This window comes from Plasmodium malariae, assembly GCF_900090045.1.
Source record: "Plasmodium malariae genome assembly, chromosome: 11".
Taxonomy (NCBI): Eukaryota; Apicomplexa; class Aconoidasida; order Haemosporida; family Plasmodiidae; genus Plasmodium; species Plasmodium malariae.
The window spans coordinates 2,218,213-2,232,953 of NC_041785.1; the positions used below are offsets into that span (position 1 = coordinate 2,218,213).

Consider the following 14,741-nt stretch of genomic DNA (forward strand, 5'->3'; position numbering starts at 1 on the left):
AACGAAAAAAAAAAATGATAAAAAAAATAAAAGAAAAATAACAAATGATAAATAAAGAAAGATGCCGGAAAACATTACCAATCACATGTTAAGAATAACTGAACCATTTGCAAAAAACAAAACATTTGAAAAAAATCCGCTAAATATGCAAAATGTCCTAATATGAAATCCTTAAAGTGAGAAATAAGAACACTATTATCGATTAAGAAAAAAGAATAAAACAAGAATTTTTTTTCGTCCATTAATATGTCATATGTATATCTACAAGTGTACAAATATATATATACATATATATATTTGCTTAACTTTCCTTCTGATATTCAAAAGGAGGATATAAATAAACGTCTTTTTAATGTATGCTTGGGTAAATCATCATCTGATACCCCTTTTTTAACGGATTTATAATTATTTGCTGTTAATTTTTTGATCTTCTCCGTGGTGTGAATAAGAAAATACACAAAATTCTGAAAACATTACCATGGGCAGCTATTATAATAAGAACTTATTTTATCCTTTTCCTTTTTACAAAAAAAAAAAAAAAAAAAAAAGGTTCGTACGACTTTTAACATTTCAACATATTACGTATGTACGTGTGCATACAAACCTATACCCATATACATACGCGTATACATAATAATGTGCGCGTAGAGATATAGCTTCAAAGGCATATCTCTTCTTCAATAACGCATATATCTTTTTGCGTTTCTCAAAATTCATTTTTTTTTCTTAAACAAAAATGTGTACATTTTTCTATAAAGATTAATTCCATACAAGTATAAGAAAATTATTTTCAAAATTATGAACAAAGTCATTTCACTCTATATATACATACGCCGTCCCATTTTGTTCTATTCATTTTTTTTTACTTTAATCTATGTTGAACAGTTTTATAAGCAATAAGCTTTAATTTAAGCTAAAATAGGAAAAACATTCATTTTCTTATATGCGTAAAAATATCTCATTTTTTTAGCATAAAATTATGTACACTAAATGGTTAAGAACTTTTTCAGATATGCAAAAAAAAAAAAAAAAAAATATGACTAAGCAAGGAAAAAAAAAAAAAAAAAAGGAAAAACTCGCAGCTGAATTAATTATAAAATAATATATAGCACACTACTACCGTAAGATTATACACCCAAAAATTAAAAAAAGGAAAATAAAAAAAAAGGGACGAAAAGAAAAGCAAAAGGAATAGGTACCATCTTTCTCCCTTAATAAAATAATGACGATGATAATGATATCATCGAGGACGTTTATTTTGCCTATGATGCCCTTGCTTGTTTGTGTTATAATTTAAAGCGGTAGTAGAATTGTATGCACATAAAAAATATGTACGACTGTTTACCGTGGCGTAGTTCTTTAAACCTTGGCCTATGTATCACTGTTTGAAAAAAAAAAAAAAAAAAAAAAAAAAAAAAAAAATATACATTTTATATGTATACATTTCATTCCCCTTATTTGAAGAAAATTTTTACTGGAATAAAAAAGTGAAATGTATAAGTCAAGCAAACAGTGTCATTTGAGCCATTTTTGTTAGTATATATACACTTATATATATATGTACGTTTTTAAGTACATATGTATGTACTTATATTTACGTATGCGTATTTACTTGTAAATTTTCCCACACCCCTCCCCTTTGAAGTAAGAAAAGCCTCTTTTTATTTGATTTAAAAAAAGGGAAAAAAAAAAAAATATGGCTGACGGTGAATATAGCTTTTCTTTAACAACTTTTAGTCCGACTGGTAAATTAGTGCAAATTGAATATGCCCTAAATAGGGTATCTAGCAGTTCTCCTGCCTTAGGTAATTATTTTTTTTTTTTTTTTTATATATAAATACCAATTTGTATATTCTGTTTTTGTACGATTTTATGTTAACTTTTAGAGTACCTTTGTGTGTACTCCAATTTATGGCCATTTTGATTATTCACAAAGATATACGAAGAGGTTATGTTACTGTTTTGATCCATTCTCGTTTGTTAGCTGTTTTTTATTTATTTTTTTTTTTTTTGTGAGTGTTACTCCTTCATCGTACATATACAGACCTCTTACCACAACAAAATAATCATTTGTTTTTCTTTTGTTTTGTAAAGGTATTAGAGCAAAAAACGGAGTGATAATTGCAACAGAGAAAAAGAGCCCGAATGAACTGATTGAAGAAAATAGTATTTACAAAATTCAACAAATAAGTGAACATATCGGAATAGTATATGCTGGTATGCCAGGCGATTTTCGTGTATTATTAAAGAGAGCAAGAAAAGAAGCAGTAAAATATTCTTTGCAGTATGGAAATGAAATATTAGTAAAAGAATTAGTTAAAGAAATAGCATCAATTGTTCAAGAATTTACACAAACTGGAGGTGTAAGACCATTTGGTTTATCCTTATTAATATGTGGAGTTGATGCATATGGTTATCATCTATATCAAATTGATCCATCTGGTTGTTATTTCAATTGGAAAGCTACATGTATAGGTAAAGATTATCAAAATAATATTTCCTTTTTGGAAAAAAGATATAACAACGATATTGAAATAGAAGATGCTATACATACTGCCATTTTAACTTTAAAAGAAAGTTATGAAGGAATTATGAATGAAAAGAATATAGAAATTGGTGTTGCCTGTAATAATAAACCCTTTAAAATTTTAACTCCAAATGAAATTAAGGATTATCTCATAGAGATTGAGTAAAACCAAGGAGGTGATGCAAAGGGGAAACTCCCCCAGAGGTGCTTCATATATATATGTAATAGTGCGCTGAGTCACATAAGTAAGCAAAGAGAGTGAAGTGCATTTCTTTGCGAATTCACATATTCGAAGTTTTAAGAAGTTGGGAGAAGTGTTAAATGTGTTTGTGCGCCCGGATGTTCGCACGTATGTATGCTTGTTCGTACACGTACAAGCATGTGTAAGTATATGCATACATATGCATATATATATATATATATATATATATGTATGTATGTAGTTACATGTGCATATGTGGCCATATGTGGGTACACATACAATTATATGCTCACACAAGCAAACGAACGACGGAAAACACTCATCATATTGCGAAAAAAAATAATTATAATTATATGAGCACTGTGTACGCCATGCATGTGACGTTAAGGGGTTAAACCATTTGCGAATAGGATAAACTGATATCATTTGAATGAACAGAATAATTATGTGTAAAATAACAAAAAAGCTGTGTGAGAGGAATAAAAAAGAAGAAAAGTGCACAATATGCGTTAAAACGAAACACGAACAATGAGTTTTTAACATGTGCATATATTGAAACCGCTTTATTTTTACATGTAATGTTTGCATCTTTTCTCGTGTATGTGGACATGTAAATATTACGAAAAAGAAAAGGAAAGAAGCAAAAAGAAAGAAGCAAAAAGAAAGAAGTAAAAAGAAGAAGTAAAAAGAAAGAAGTAAAAAGAAGAAGCAAAAAGAAAGAAGTAAAAAGAAGTAAAAAGAAAGAAGTAAAAAGAAGAAGTAAAAAGAAAGAAGTAAAAAGAAGAAGCAAAAAGAAAGAAGTAAAAAGAAGAAGTAAAAAGAAAGAAGTAAAAAGAAGAAGCAAAAGGTAACAAGTAAAAAAATTGTAAAATAAGACCGTTTAAAAAATAATATAAAATTTGTGTGTACATTTTCTAAACCTCTCTTTTTAAAGCCACAAAAGGGAAAAAAAAAAGAACAACAAATTATATATATATATATATATATATATATACGTTTATATACGCATTTATATTTTCTCGTAAAGCATGGTATATAACAATTTTTTCCAAATTTTTTTTTTTTTTAAAAAACATCCAATGAAAAATGGGTGAAAAGAGCAATAATTTATATGAGAAAAAAGAAAAAGTGCAATAATTGTAGTGTACGCGCCAAATTATTTGTAGACTTATGCATAAAACATCCTATGTATTTGTACACTTAATAGTTACTACAGGCAAAATAAGAAAAAGTAAGATATAATAATGTAAGTAAAAACCATTTAAAACTTAAGCAAACTTGTTAATAATAATAAAAAAATAAAAAATAAACAAATAAAAAAATATTGCCCTTTTCAATGTAAAACAATGCTATTTAATTCCTTTTTTTTTTTTTTTTTTTTTTTTTCTGGATTTCTTTACATATTATTAAAAATTAAATTTTAACAAGTTTACGAATATACATATTGTCATTTAGTGTCCCTGTGAGTGGAACATATTTACTAATTTTCGTATTTTTTCATTTTCCTATTTGTGCATTATCGTTTTTGTGTGAGCTCGGTGGAATACTAATCAATTTTCTAAAAAGGTGAAAACACTAACAGCCAAAAAAAAAAAGAAATTTACTACATACGTACGCATATATATATGTATGTATATACATAAATACATATGTGTATGTATAAAACGTTTATTTTGTAACACAACATATAAATACACAAATATATATATATATATATGTATTAATATATGTATTTATATATGTATTTATATACGTACGTATATATGGATATAATTTTTTAAGATCGCATAAACAACCCTCTTGCAAACCTTCATTTTTTGATCTTAAATAACACTGTAAAGTATTTTTCACAAAGAGGAAAAATGAATTACTTAAAGGCCATATTTTTTAAAAGTGTTCAAACTGTAGAATGTAAAAAATTGATTTTTTCATTAATTACGAATGTAAATCACGTAGGCATAAGAAATCTAAGTACTGATATGAAAAATATAAAAACAGATAAAACTAATGCAGAAACAAATTTCGCTGCAAACCTGCCCAAAGCAACTAGGATACCAATAATGAAAATTTTTTACGGCATTATATTTTTAATGGCATCTGTTCCTATTTGCCAGTCCATTTACGAAACCAACAAATATTATAAGGAGGTGATTTATTAATAGCAAAAAAGTTAAAAGCAAAGGGTGCACATGCGTGTGTCCCTGTAAATATGTGCACACACTTATGCGTACATTAACAAAATTTAATGTGGGAACTCATGTATTTTAGCCATATTTATTCATTCTTTTTTTTTATTTTTATCATTCCCACATATGTACATCAGACTTCCTTTTTGCCTTGCTTGTTTGTAATATGTCCTTTTTGCCTTGCTTGTTTGTAATATGTCCTTTTTGCCTTGCTTGTATGTAATATGTCCTTTTCGCCTTGCTTGTTTGTAATATGTCCTTTTTACCTTGCGCGTTCATAAAATATCCTTTTTTTTCTTGCACGTTCATAATTCTTTCATGCTTTTTTTTTTTTTTTTTTTTTTTTTTTATAGAATGAAAATTTATACAAAAACGGGAAAAAGTAAGCAAAAGGAGCACCAATTTCACTATTACAATAGAATTATATCATTATAGCATATTTGAGAAGGACTTACCTTTATATTCAAATTTTCGAATGAATAAAAATCTGCTTCATCTGTAACATATTTTAAGGAATTTTTTAACTTTTCCATTATTATGCTTTTTTATGACAGGAAGTTCATATATTATTTTTCTTTTTTCTTTTTTCATTTTAGTGTATCTTTTGTTTTTATTTATCCATTGTATGTATACATACGTATATATATGTGGGTATATAAGCTTATAACTCCCTTTTTTTTTGTTATTCCATTTATTATATATGAAGCATTGTATAAACCGTAATGAACTGTTTATAACTTAAAAAACGATCAAACAAAAAGATCAAGTACATATTTTTTATTTTTTTCCGCATACTACTGAATAGCAGCTGTGTATGAGATGAAATGAAGGCGTAGATGAAAATCCAAACAGAAAAAAATAAAATGAAATAAAATGTACATGTATATTATGTGCATGTGTATATATTAAACTGAAGCAACGACGCATTATTCAACACATGTAGGGGTTAAGCAAAACCTTATGCTTCAAAAAGGGAAAGCACAAGTTACTGAAGTTGGCAAAAAATATATAAATGCATATCTTAGATGCATATATTGGGTATACATTTGTGCATATTTGAGCAGTTCACAAGGCGCCCTTAAAATTTAAGCCTACTTGAAATAACTTGGTCTTATCTGTTGGCGTATGCAGTAAGGGGTAGCTTAAAAATAATTCTAGCGAAATATTTTTTTGAATGTAAGTCATAAGACCAATACCTGCAGATACTCTGGTGTCTTTTTTTAATTGTGTAATGGAAGAAAAAAATGTATCACTAAGTTTTCCCAACTGTACATAAAAAAATAATATTGGTTTGGAATTATAAAAATTAAAAATATATTTAAAGATAAATTGAATATTAGTAAAGAAGTTAGCACCTAAATATTTATAATTTATATCATAATTTTTTTTTTTTTTATTAAATTTAAAACACTTCTCTGCATTTCCAATACTATTATGTTCAAATCCTCGAAATATTAAAGAACTACCTATACTACCAGTAAAATTAAATTTATTTATATAACAACATTTATCTTTATTATAATCATACTTCATTCCATTGCTAAAATTAATGTATGAATAAAAATTTTGGAGTATTTTTTGTACGTACAAAAAATTTAAATGATTTTTAAAAAATTTGCTTTCACAAAATGGCAAAGAAATTTCATTTTCAATTTCGTAGTAATAACCTGACGTGGGATAAAGAGTGTAATAAAATTTTTTATCCTCTTTTCCATTATTTATCATATAATTAAGTCTGTCTTTTTTATAATTATGTTTAATAGTATGTTTAATATGATTATCTTGCAATTGAAGAATTTTATTGGAAGGTATAAAATTTTTATTTATTTTATGATATATTTTATTAAAGTTAACCTCCCATGTAAAAGAGTGGTTATCCCTTAATAGAAATGTTTTCAATGAATTTGTCTTAACAATGTATGATGCACATTTTGTATTGTTAAGACTACTTATATTACTTTCAAAAATGAGTTTTCCATTTTTTATAAAATATATATATGGTATTAAAAAACGAACAGCAAAATTGTTGGTATATAAACTATTTATGTTAGCTTTCAGTTCAATACTATTAATAGTTTTTAATATATAAGGTATATTCATATCGAAATCTACTGTTATTTCTCCTCTATTATTAACATTTGTACCTATCATATAATTATTTTTTTTTTCCTTTAATATATAATCTATCGTAATATTTCTGTTTACAATACTTCGTAATTTTACATCAGGATCCCCATCAAATATACTCAAAGTATTTATCTTCCCATTACATTTCGATATGTTCAGGAATAAATCCTCAATATTACTGCTCTTTTTTATTTCATCAAATAAAAAATTCAAATTCTTTTTTTTTATTTTTCTTATGCCATCCACATTTATTTTAACGCTGCCTATATTTTGCTTCAAATCAATTTCGGTATTCATCTTTCTGCTGTCCGCTGCGAGATACGTACCTACGTACGTGGGTACGCGCAAACATGTACTCTTCCAGGCATTCGTATGTATGTACGCATGTACGTATATGTATAATGACTGCTTCGCTTTTTTTCTTCAACCCCTTGAAAACACAAAACACTCCGAACAGTGTAACTAAGTAATTCCCCTTACTTTCGTGTACCGAAAAACTGCTATTCACATGAGGTTCCTATCTCTTATAATTTGCTCCAAAAACGTGCATACATATATATATACATATATATATACATACATATATGTTAGCAGTAAAAAACGGAGTCCGAAGTACACCACATATATTGGGGCATGATTTATCACAAGGCAAGAATAAATTCCACTAATATTATCTTGTTCTTTGATTTCATTTTATTTTTGTTTCGTTTTGCCTCATTTTGTTTTCTTTTACTTCATGTTATTTTTGCTTAATTATTGCTTAATTATTGCTAAATTATTGCTAAATTTTTGCTAAATTTTTGCTTAATTATAGCTTATTTATTGCTTTATTATAGCTTAATTATTGCTTTATTTTCATTTTTCATTTTATTTTATTTTTTTTTTTTCGCGTTTTCCTAAAATAAATATATCACTCTCACGTGGATATTTTTTTTATACTTGCAGATCTCTTCGTTGCTTCTTTAATTTATGCCATAATTTATACCATAATTTGTCATCATTTATATTATCACTACTTCCTCATTTTTGCGCTTTTCTTCCATTTTTTAATTTCGCTAAAACGCAAAGTTTTTTCAAATGCTACGAGGCAATTTAACGTGAAAAGTTCAAAACAACAAAAAAAAAAATATATAAAAAAAAAGTATAAAAAGGAATAATATAAAAAAAAAAAATAATAAATAAATAAATTTCGTGTTAATGTATAAAAGAGCAGAAGGGTATAAAAAAAAAATCGATAAATGCAATTTTGAGAAGACTGAAAAATAGAAATTATAAAAATGGTTATTAAAAAAGAGTAATCGGAAAAAGAAGCTAGCAGAGGGGTTTATTTTGAAATGACTACTTAGAGCATACGTGTTTGTAAGTATGAGTGTATACATGCATGTATATATGCGTGTATATATGCACGTACGTAATCACCTATGTGTATATTTATACAAACTCATGCTTCTGCCAATGCGCTTGACAGCTTGAAGGCAGCTGCTATCACCCCGCTTCCCCCCCCCCCAACTCTCGGTACTACCACCCCTTGCGCATAATTAATATATCGATGGTGTACATATAAACTTTAACTGTAGAAGACAAACTATTACTGTTATATTGATTTTTCTTTTTCAATATATTTACAATTGCGTAAAAGACAACAGTCTCTATATTTGAAATATGAGGCATCTTTCCATTGGTTAGACGTACATTTTTGTTATGAACAAAAGGAGTATATTCTTCTTCCTTATAAATGGTGAGCCTTTTATTATTATTCATTGAGTTATATATAGATGTATATTTTTCGAAGTGAGTAAATGGATTATACTTGAGAAAGAAAAAAAAAAATTTTAACAAATTGATAGAATAGATAGAAATATTCGATTCTTTTAATTTTTTTTTTTTTGAATAAGGGAAGCTTAAAGAATTCAAATGGAACAATATTAAAATAGTCATGTAAATTTGACGTATACTTGCTGAATCATTTTTTTTTTTAATTTCATTTTTTATTTTATTTATTTGTTGTACTTGTGTTATATTGTATAGTAAGTCATTTATTGGGTCTTGTAATTCTAACCGTTCAAATATATATTTAAATGAATAGAATAATAAAAACGAAATCAGTTTAAAGTATTTGTCATGGTTAAAATGGAGGTGAGTGTTTAGAAAAGCTATACTATTAATTAGTACACAGCAGCTTTGAACGTTTAGTTTTCTATCCCTTACCATATTGTTTTCTTCTAAGTCGGATTCATCTATTTTTACTATATTACTTGGAGGGGAAGTAAAGGGTTTCTCTTTGTTTGTACTGAGGCTGTCCATTCTAATTATGGAGTAAATAATTTTCATATAATGATAAATTATATATATATTATTTCTATAATTCAAATCGCTCTTTATTAGACATCTAACTATGTACACTGGGTTTACAATATCATTCGTCTGAAGCTGTATATATAAATTTTTCAATTTGTCATATATATTGTTTTTTTCATTTTTCTGTTGCATCACATGCAGAACCTTAAAACATCTTGAAATAACCGCTGTGATATAACTATCAGGGGTTAAGTTGAACTTACTTACATATAATAGATATATAGCCAAACACTTAGCATTCATTTTGAAAATTTTTTTTTTTATATTTTTTATGCACTGTTCATAAATTATTTTATCATGCATATGTAATTTTCCAAGGGTTGACATGATACTGCACACATGATTTAAACTCAAATTATCTAAAATGTTTTTATATTTTATAGTAGAATAATTATAACTATTACAATTTTTATACAAAGCGTGTTTGAAATAATCATTCCTTAAGCTGCTCTTGCTAAGGTTACCCTTTTGTTCATCAAATGTATGATAGTTGGTACTAAGAAATGGAGAACCACTTTTGGAGCTGATAAATAAGTCTACCCTGCCATCATGTTCTGTACATATATCCATGCGCTGTTCGGTACATACATGAGGATATGACTTAGCACTAGCGCCTACCCCTTCGCTCGCCTTTGCATCCATTGTGGTGGTTATTCCTGGAGAATGTATACCCTCTTTAAGTCTATTAATCATCAAGTGGATGATATCTTTAAATCCTGTATTTTCTAACTTGTTCAGGCACTTATTTTGGCTCTTCTCAATTATATAAAACGTACCAACACTTGTAAATAAGTTTATAAATTCAACGTATTTTAAATCCTTACTTGTGATATACTTTATGGAGTTAACTTTTATCAGTTCATACATGTCTTTATTTATGTAGAGAAACCTAGCGTATGAACTTATAATGTTAAGGAAATCTAGTTTGTTCATATTTTTCTGATTTTTTAAAATTAGGTCAGAAAATATTTCAAATAAATTCGAATCCGCATAATTTAGCTTGCTCAGATTGTTCAGGATATTTGTCAAATGTTTAATTAAGAATCCCGCAAGGAAATTAGTTCTTCCATTTTGCAGACATTTTGAGTTGTACTTATTCGGTGTGCGCTCGAAAAGTCGCTTCTTGTTCTGTCCACCCGATACTCTTTCTCCCTTCTCCTTGTAATTTTGTTCGTTATAATATGAATGTGAATACTTTTCGTCCTTATAACATGCGCGTGTATATTTTTCATCATAATATTCACTTGCATAATTTTCATCGCCGGTTTGCTGTTCTTTCCCCTTTATAGAGAAAGATGGAGGAATACGTATTTTATCATTTCCCCTGTCTTTATTCCCATATATATTAATTTGTTTATATTTTTGCTGATATATCACGGAGTAATTACTGTACTCTTTTTTAATCCTTTTAATTATGGTCTTAATGATAAAATGTATCTTTGCTTTGTCTAAGTATTTGTATGACTTGGTAAGAATAGTAATAATATTGCTTGTACATTGATTAGATAAACTATTAATTGTTTCTATCTTTGCGAATTTATTTAAACTTGCATTAAATAGGGGTATGTTCACAATACCTATATTAACAAAGCTATTCATGATTATAACAAGCGCTTTTATGCTTATACTGTCTATATTATTATATGTATATTCAGCCAATATATTGAATAGTAGTTTATCTTTATAATAAAAAGAAGAATAAGAATGGGAAACACTACTAATAAAGATATCAGAGCATTTATAATTTTCCTTTTTTATTTTTAATATTATGATTACTTTAAGTATATCTAATAGTGCTTTGTTTTTTATTAAGGATCTGCTATATGCATTTAAAATTAAAGCAATACTTTGTTCACTTATGTAGTTCATTTTTTTTAAGCTACTGATTACTTTTTTTTTCAAATTTTTCATATCCTCACAAATGATATCATTGTTCTTTCTTTTTCCCATTCCTGTGGTACAAATTTTATTATATTCATCTGTTGAATAATTATGTGTTGACACTACATGTTCACCTCGAGTTAGCGGACATGTAGTACCTTCTTTTTTCTTATCCATCATGTTCTCTTGAGAGAGCATTATTTCGATGAGTACGCTAACATCCTTCTCGGTTAAATTTTTATTTACATGTTCATATTTTCTTGAAATAGTTTGCAATAAATTATGCATATTTTTCTTTTCATTTGTAGGTTCACCTTCGTTAGCAGCTTTTTTTTTATCACCATTACTTGTAAAGTAGTCAATCGATTTGATTGCGTTTATAATATGTTTATTCAAGTCTATTTCGCTGATTATTTTATTCGATGCAAGATTTAAAATTTCTTCATTTTTTACGTTAACTTTTGCTAACGCGTTGAGAACTAAGCACAATTCCTCCATGGTAAAATAATCCACCATTTTATCAGTGCTCTTCTTTACTTCTTCTTTAGCTGTCCATTCTTTGTTGAACTCCATTCTGCTTATTCCTCTGTCCTTCACCCTCTCAGCATGGTTTTCATAGTACTGCTCTTCCTCATAATGGTGTTCTTTCCTGCCCCCCCCTGTTTGGTCTTCATGCTGTATATCACTACTGGAGAACTGATCGATATGCTCAACCTGGGCACTATCTTCTGCACTAACTTCTGCACTCACTTCTCCACCGACTTGTTGATCAACCCTTTGACCAACTTCTCTCCTTTTAAAGTTTTGCAAGAGTGTGCTATTCTTAGTAGTTAATATGTGACATACATTATTCCAAAATATCTTATCTTCAAATTGTATCTTCGAAAATTTATTTAAGCACAATGCTATTTCGTGCGTATTGAAGAGAAAAATGTTCTTCAGAAACTGCTTGCTCAGGTGGGTCACGTCAACTCTGCTTTTGCACTTGTTGAAGCTTTTCAAAAAGTAGTTGAACATTATTCCGTTTTTCCACTTTGCGGCGTTTGCGGCGTTTGAGGCGTTTGCGTAGTTTGCGGTGTTTGCGGTGTTTGCGGTGTTTGCGGCATTTTCCGCATTCTCGTCGTTTTTACGTTCCTTTTTGCAACCTTTAAGGTGTTTACTGGGTATTTACTTTGTATTTACCTGATATATTTTCGCTATTTATTCAGCATTTCCTTGCTACCTGTTTTCCCTTTTTTCATCATTCCAATGTCGTTAGTATAGACTGTGCGAGCTCCTTTTTTTCTTCCCTTTTTATTCGTAATAGTACTGGTTCGTCAGTTTGTTCGTGTACTACGCATTACATATTACTACTGCTTATTATTTACAACTTGCTATTTTTTTTTTTTTTTTCTAGCCAAACAGTAACCATTTAGTACAAAGTTCTTGTGCGCACATTTCTCTCACACATAAATATATGTATATATGTATATATATCTATATATTTATTTATTTATATATGTGTATTTATATTTATATTTATATATGTGTATTTATATTTATATATGTGTATTTATATTTATATTTATATATGTATAGCCTAGTCATAATTTCGCGAAAGAAATAAATTTGACTTCTCACATTTTTGATAAAAATTTATTTTCACAAGGTTAGTATATATTTGAAGAGGTAATTTTGTTTTATTTATTTTTTTTTTTTTCCTTTTTTTTTTTTCCTCTTTTTTAATGTTTTGTCGAAGCATAATCGTTCAAAATGTATTATAGCGAATGTTTCTCTTTTCACTTAATAAAAAATTATGGAAAAGAGGAATAAGAGTATGTCCCTTTTTTTTCGAATGATCCACTTTAAGACTGCCAAGGAATGGAAGCAGTTCATGAACCCCAAAATGTGAGAAGGAAAAAATAAGAAAAACGTAGTGGGAATACATATAATAAAAGGTGAAAGTGAAGGTGAAGAAACTAAATGGAGAGAGCAACAAATGGAGAGAGCAGCAAATGGAGAGAGCAACAAATGGAGAGAGCAACAAATGGAGAGAGCAACAAATGGAGAGAGCAGCAAATGGAAAGAGCAGCAAATGGAAAGAGCAACAAATGGAGAGAGCAACAAATGGAGAGAACAGCAAATGGAAAGAGCAGCAAATGGAAAGAGCAACAAATGGAGAGAGCAACAAATGGAGAGAGCAACAAATGGAGAGAACAGCAAATGGAAAGAGCAGCAAATGGAAAGAGCAGCAAATGGAAAGAGTAGCAAATGGAAAGAGCAGCAAATGGAGAGAGCAGCAAATGGAAAGAGCAACAAATGGAGGGAGTAGCAAAAGGAGGGAAAAATGGAAAAGCGTACGAACAGCATTCCACCTGTTCTTCCGAATAATAGCTCATATGTCCATGGAAAACATATATCCATTCATATAATTTTCCTCTCTTATTCACTTATACGTAGAGACGGAACAAGAATAAAGAAGATACGAAATGTCAGTGAAAACGATATGATTCATAAACACAAGAATTTGAAATATCCTTATTTTAAAATGAAAAAAATGGGCTCCTATAGTGAAATACGGAAAAATAATAATTTTCTTTTTAATCGTGATATTGAAATTGTATATGACCCCAGGTATACCTCTGTTTTTGTAAAGTTAAAGGACATCATTTCGCTTAATCTTAAAGGTATACAACCTCCGGGAGAGACTCACCAAATATTGCAGAAAAGTCTTTCAACATATATAGCTATAATGGCAATTAAAATGGAAGTATAGTCGTCCTCCTTCATCTATTTTATTTGTTTCATTTTATTTGTTTTGTCTCATATGCTACATTTGTTTCATTTTATTTGTTTGTCTCATATGCTACATTTGTTTCATTTTATTTTGTTTATTTTTATTTTTTTTTTTTTTTTAGGACTAACTATAAGGGAAAAATGCTCGGAGGGGTTGTCGTTTGAAATATATGACTGCTTACAAAATAAGATATTAATCATGAGGAAAAACGAAGGTTAAAGAAAAGGAAAAAATGATAAGAAATCATGTTTTAAAAAAAAAAAAAAAAAAAAAAAAAAAAAAGATGATTCAAGTAAAATAGGAAAGTGAGATAGGAAAACGATATAGAGGCATTAAATGAAAAGAAAAAAGGGGAAAATATTTAATGCTTGAGAAGTATTTGCAAATTTGCCACTTTAGCAATAATCCGCCTTCCCGAAAAAAGTAGCGTCAAATGTGTAATTTAAGGGGAAATTTTGAAAGATTAAGGCGTTTTACATGCATAAGGACATATGTATGTATGTACATATAGATGTATATACAGTATGTATATGTCTACAAGTACACATGTACGCACATATGCACGCTTCATCCCTGTTTGCGTTTTTCTTTCCAGACATAGAAGCTGAGGAGATATTCAAGGAGATGCTCGACAAGTTGCTACAAAGCGGCTGAGGAAGGAGACCCTCAATTTTTTCAAGCCAT

The 14,741-nt window shown here is 28.5% G+C and overlaps 5 protein-coding genes across 5 annotated transcripts; 3 read left to right on the forward strand and 2 right to left on the reverse strand.

The window, feature by feature from the left end:
• Positions 1–1,696: 1,696 nt before the first annotated feature.
• On the forward strand, positions 1,697–2,693 carry PmUG01_11054300 (proteasome subunit alpha type-2, putative; the record flags this gene model as incomplete). Its single annotated transcript, XM_029006215.1, has 2 exons — positions 1,697–1,805; positions 2,095–2,693. The coding sequence occupies 2 exons, from the start codon at positions 1,697–1,699 to the stop codon at positions 2,691–2,693; spliced, it is 708 nt and encodes a 235-aa protein (XP_028862727.1).
• Positions 2,694–4,591: 1,898 nt separating this feature from the next.
• On the forward strand, positions 4,592–4,888 carry PmUG01_11054400 (conserved Plasmodium protein, unknown function; the record flags this gene model as incomplete). The annotated part of the gene is made up of 1 exon (XM_029006216.1): positions 4,592–4,888. One exon carries the CDS (start codon positions 4,592–4,594, stop codon positions 4,886–4,888), a length of 297 nt encoding a protein of 98 aa, XP_028862728.1.
• A 1,092-nt stretch (positions 4,889–5,980) lies between these two features.
• On the reverse strand, positions 5,981–7,339 carry SAM50 (sorting assembly machinery 50 kDa subunit, putative; the record flags this gene model as incomplete). Its single annotated transcript, XM_029006217.1, has 1 exon — positions 5,981–7,339. The coding sequence occupies one exon, from the start codon at positions 7,337–7,339 to the stop codon at positions 5,981–5,983; it is 1,359 nt and encodes a 452-aa protein (XP_028862729.1).
• Positions 7,340–8,560: 1,221 nt separating this feature from the next.
• Positions 8,561–12,298, reverse strand: PmUG01_11054600 (conserved Plasmodium protein, unknown function; the record flags this gene model as incomplete). Its single annotated transcript, XM_029006218.1, has 1 exon — positions 8,561–12,298. One exon carries the CDS (start codon positions 12,296–12,298, stop codon positions 8,561–8,563), a length of 3,738 nt encoding a protein of 1,245 aa, XP_028862730.1.
• A 961-nt stretch (positions 12,299–13,259) lies between these two features.
• PmUG01_11054700 (conserved Plasmodium protein, unknown function) lies at positions 13,260–14,711 on the forward strand (the record flags this gene model as incomplete). The annotated part of the gene is made up of 4 exons (XM_029006219.1): positions 13,260–13,588; positions 13,721–13,947; positions 14,179–14,271; positions 14,653–14,711. The coding sequence occupies 4 exons, from the start codon at positions 13,260–13,262 to the stop codon at positions 14,709–14,711; spliced, it is 708 nt and encodes a 235-aa protein (XP_028862731.1).
• Between the last annotated feature and the right edge of the window lie 30 nt (positions 14,712–14,741).